This window comes from Porites lutea, chromosome 12, assembly GCF_958299795.1.
Source record: "Porites lutea chromosome 12, jaPorLute2.1, whole genome shotgun sequence".
In the NCBI taxonomy this organism is placed as follows: Eukaryota; Metazoa; Cnidaria; class Anthozoa; order Scleractinia; family Poritidae; genus Porites; species Porites lutea.
Genome location: NC_133212.1, coordinates 13985600 through 13990599, shown reverse-complemented (window position 1 = coordinate 13990599; position 5000 = coordinate 13985600). Strand labels below are relative to the sequence as shown.

At 37.0% G+C, this 5000-nt stretch overlaps 1 protein-coding gene across 1 annotated transcript in view; it reads right to left on the bottom strand.

Annotated features, from left to right (window-relative positions):
• Positions 1 to 3795, bottom strand: part of LOC140954039 (nardilysin-like) — a 46392-nt gene extending 42597 nt beyond the window's left edge. Inside the window, exons 1-3 of the mRNA XM_073403433.1 lie at positions 3733 to 3795; positions 1798 to 2059; positions 1135 to 1216 (exon numbers count right to left, since the gene is read on the bottom strand). Coding sequence (XP_073259534.1) covers positions 1135 to 1216; positions 1798 to 2059; positions 3733 to 3776 — 388 coding nt within the window. The 5' untranslated portion in view covers positions 3777 to 3795. The remainder of the gene's footprint in view (positions 1 to 1134; positions 1217 to 1797; positions 2060 to 3732) is intronic.
• Positions 3796 to 5000: the final 1205 nt, after the last annotated feature.

Sequence of the window (5000 nt, the reverse complement as noted above, 5' to 3'; positions counted from 1 at the left end):
GGCCGAGGATTGTAGAGAGTTGATGTTCATCACATGGCAGTGAAAATTTGGGGGAAAGTAATGTTCTAACCAATAACTTTTTTATTTATTTATTTTTTTAAACAACCAAAGGAGAGACATGAAGTCATCAGTCACATGACCAGAGCAATTTGAATATTTTAGTTCATGTTTAAGTACATTTTTCATCATAAAATTGATTGGCAAGTTTTTGTCTCTCCTCAAATCTTTACACTGTATTGCCTCTGAATAATAATTGCAAGATAAGGGTTAAAAACAGACGTGCATTAAAGAATAATATTAAGGATTTAAATACTACAAATATATACAGCATGTGTTAAACCACTCTCTGCCTAACTAACTGTAGTCTACTTAGAAGGTGCCAGTTTCTTTAGGGCTAAAAAGAGAAATATACAAATGTACAGGAAGTGTGAAACATTAAAAACAATGCTTACAAAGCCAGTTCTGGTTTCACAACCAAATCAGCAGAGCAAATTACTGGAAAATGAAACTTTTTCTGAACCCAGCTGGCAATACAGTCAAACCTCCACCTACGACAATCCCTTGTTTAAACCTCTCTACAACAGCCACTTTTTTATGTCCCCAAGGTTGCCATTAAGGAGAGGTTTACAACTGTACTGCCATGAGATCTTCACCATGAAAAGGAAAGTTGTAATGCTATTCTTTATGCTGGCTTTAAAGTCAATGGAATAAAAAATTTCTTCGACCTAAAGGTCTTTCAAACACGACTGAAACAGTTCTTCTGCCAGTATGTAAAAATGGGCCACGTCAAATGTTTTGTTTATAAGACTCTAAACTGAGCTGTTATATGTGTCTTTGCTTCACCCCCAACAGGTGGCAAGATGAGAGATTAACGAACAAGACCCAAACTTTTTATTTTCACTGATTGACAAAATTAATAATAATAATTATTATACTGAGGTGACAGACTAACTCCCAAGAGGTGCTGTTAGCCAATGGTAAATTCTATGCACCATCACTCATTCAGAGAACATAGAAAACGGAAACCTAGGGCCTTTGCTGCAGGTACCTCCCCTCCCCTTCACCCCTTCCCTTGCACGCTCTATAAGAATTAACCGTGCTTTCACCAAACCCCTGAGAGTTCCCCAAACTTACTATGTTCTAAGAAATGAGCTAAACCAGGGATGTCCTCTGGATCAGAAAAATTCCCTGCATTGATACAAAGGGCTGCTGCAGACTGAAATAACAAGGAGATAACAATCATTGACATTTAATCAAAGTTCCTTATGATAATTATTTAGAAGATGCAACAATAAAATCAAAGATACTTAATTCATGTAAAAGAAGCCACAGGAGTGGCTTAATTCACCCTTTTTTGCATGTACTACACACTACTTTCATAGTGTAGTAAGCGACCACTTTTTGATCCACCAAGGGTCACTGATTGAGGGTGGTTGCTGACAAGAGAGTTGACTGTATTTAAAATGCTATGTTAACACATACACTGATGGCATTAATATAGACAGACCAGTGCAATTTGGCCGTTTGTTCACTTCAAGATCCTCACCCTTTTAAAACAAACTGTATAGATTTTCACGGAGCGCCATTGATACACAACACAGAATTCCACAGAATTTCATGAAATTAACTCTATCTCCTATTAAAGAACTTTATGGAGATTCCCTACAACTCCACGGAGACACCATAAACCAACATTGAATGAAATTCTATTGAAATTTCAAGGACTTGTTTGTATCCTTTAACCATGGAATTCTTTGGAACCCCACAGAGCTATTTTACACATGTATGTATACTTACAAGTTTCGTTTCCTTTGATTTCCTGGTTCGTTCTTCGTCATACTGTTGATTAGCCTCTGGATCGGTTCCTACAAATCCGTCAACACCATCACCATTATTGCTACCATCATCATCATTACCACTTTCTTCCTCAAAGTCTTCACTCCATGTGTCTTCCTCATCATCTGTTGTTACCATGTCACTGTCATGGTGTGTACGTGGACTGACTGAGTCGGTATCAGAGATTAACAGGGCTGTTAAACCATTTTCCAAGTTGATGACCCTATAAACAAGCAATTATCAAAAAACAGGAAAAACAGACAAACACAAGCAAAAATTTACCTAGCCTGAAATTCATCCGATTGCTGCGAGTCGTTTTCTCCTCTCAACAACGTTTGAATCGACCGGCGGTTAATGCCGTCCAGTGACGTCACTCACTACCCGAAAACCGGGTAGTGATTTTGATTGGTTGATTGCCTAAATATTCGCATAATTATGAACAATTTTAGCGGGATTGTCGCTTGATATTCAGCAGATCGCATCCCTGGCATTCTTTCGTTTAGTTCAAACATTAATTTCGATAAGCTTAATCTTTATCTTAAACAGCAAAATTGCCCTTGTCTTCGAAACTGAAATTGAACTGCGAATGAAGAATCATCACGGAGAGTCGGTAGGTTTTTCATTTAGAGCCGCTTTGTGATTTCGGCGGCCGGTGATTTTGTTTACGCGAAGTTTTCTGAGATCAATGTTATAATTCGACCTTCTTGCTATTTTTACCATCAAGTGTAATGATTCTCTTAGCTTTTCTGTCTTTGTCTCCTTGTTTTTTTTCTTTGTTAAGGACCAAATAAAAATTAAAGCAAATCATTGTGTTTTTGAACTAAGTGTTCCATGTGTGTATTTACTTCATTGCGTGATTGCGACCGAGTTTGATTATAGAATTTAGTACAACCGGTTCAGAGTTGTACTGCATGCAGTTGATAGTTTGAACGTTAAACATGAATTACGATCGAAAAAAATAAAGCAGTTCTGTATCATGCAGACATTTCTAAACGATATTTTTCAGTTTGCTACTTGAAAATCGTGTTTTACTTTTTGCATGAATTAAAGCAAAGGTCAAGGAGTAGTGACGTCACTGGACGGCATTAACTGCCGGTCGATTCAGACATTACTGAGGGAGTAATAACGACTCGAAGTAATCGGATGAAATTCAGGCTAAAATTTACCTTCATAAATTTGTAAAAGAAGAAGTCAAAATAAGAATGCTATATTAAAAGGCTGATCCCTCAGGAAACTACAATAAAATTATTGAGTTACTATCCTCAAATGGGTTCATCAATCTGAATTAGTTCCCGCAGAAAAAAAAACCGTAAAATAAAACGCCACAAAAATTAACTCCCTTCAGTCAAATTAAAAACTCTGCTTTTAATGGCCTTGTTGTGTATGGTAGGGATAGGCTTTTGTTTTGTTTTGCTGTTGTTCAGTCCCTTTGTGCAGTAAGATATTACAGTAATTACCGTATTATCCTCCATTAAATATGTCAGTAGAGTGAACTTTAACTCAACATACCGTAAAATAAAAGTTGAAAATACCATATTAAGGTTTCTTCCACTTAAATATTCTGCTACTTGAACAGAGAATCGCAAAAATTACCTCCCACCAGAAATTTCAGTCATCTCGAACCGCAAAAATTTGTTCCCGCAAACCACAAAAAATCGCCGATCCGCAAAATAAAACTCCCGCAAAATTTTCATGCTACACGGTAAGTCCTCAACCTGGGGGGTACGGATATTAAATGCAACAGCCCAATCGATTTTCGCATTGTGTCCCTTCATCAACGACTTCTGGGTACGGGCTTCTGCTTATCAAAGGGCTTAACTTTGGACCTTAAAGGTTGAATTGCGACATTTAGGTTTATCATCGGATGGATGTTTGTCTCATTGACTTTAAATTTACCTGTACTCTCTTGGATCATTCGGTGACTTCACGACAGCCGCCATGTTGGTAACAGTTGCTCGCTGGCCGAGTGGGCTGCAAAGTGGGCTGGGGAGACAAACGCTACCTCGTCCCAGTCTAACGCTTTTTCGTAGTACCACAGTCATCCCAGACTCGATTAATCCCAATAAGAAAGTAACATAAAACGGGGAAACATTGCCCGTTGTGTGTTTCAGTATTGAAATGCTGTCTGAAATGTTGTCAACAGACTTGACAGTGACTGCTGTGAAAGCTTTGCGAACCTATTAATAAAGCAAGGCGGCAGGTTTTGTATTGTACGTTAATTTGAAAATTGTAAAATCGACGCTGTTATTTCAAAGGAGTTTTGACCGACATTTCGGCAATGCTGCCTTCTTCAGGGTACAATACTAAACACCGTTAAAAATTTTTTTTTTACTTTGCTTATGTTCATGGACAAAGTTGGTACAGGATCTCCGTATCCGTGCTACGTAGGAATGGCAGAATAGGAGGAAATTTACGGGCAGTTCGGAACTTTTTGTGAAGACTCTTCAACCTTAAAAAAGAGGTCCTTTCATTCTGAGCAAAAGAGCATGTAAGGAGGTTTTTTTTTTTCAAAAAAATATTTTAAAAAGGTATAAGAGGGCAGTACAAGAGGTTCAGTTTAAAAGTGCCAAAAAGCCAGTATCTTTCTCAAACAAGAAAAGGAAAGAGATGCACTTGATTAATTATTGATTAAGCTAAAATCAATATCAACCCCTGATTCAGACCATAGGGGCTTTTGAGGCCCCAAAGTCTTTACAAAAAAAGCTATTCCAAAACCGGTACGAACACCAACCTTAGCAAAGTTTTCTATGTAATATATCTGTGAATATCAGTAAGGCGTCGTGACGTGTACCTCAACATTGACGAAATAGGGCAAAAGAATTTTGACAGCCATGTTTTAGTTCGAAATTTGCATTTTTGCTTTTACATTAAAAGAGGATTGATTTCTATAAGCGGTATTTTATAAAATGTATTAAAACTGTTCATGTCTTTAGTTAAGGATCCTTTTATTCAAATATCAAATTTTATATCACGATTTCCTCGATTTATACGATTTTTTTTTAAAGCAATACAGGATACATTTGATGAATTTAAAATGGCAGATAAGGTAAAATCAATGTATCTCTCCAGTTAACTGATTTGTTGGTAATTTACAAGTTTATTATTTGATTTAAATTTCAAATTCAGTTACTAACTGGTGCTACGCTTTTAGCCCTGGCTAAATC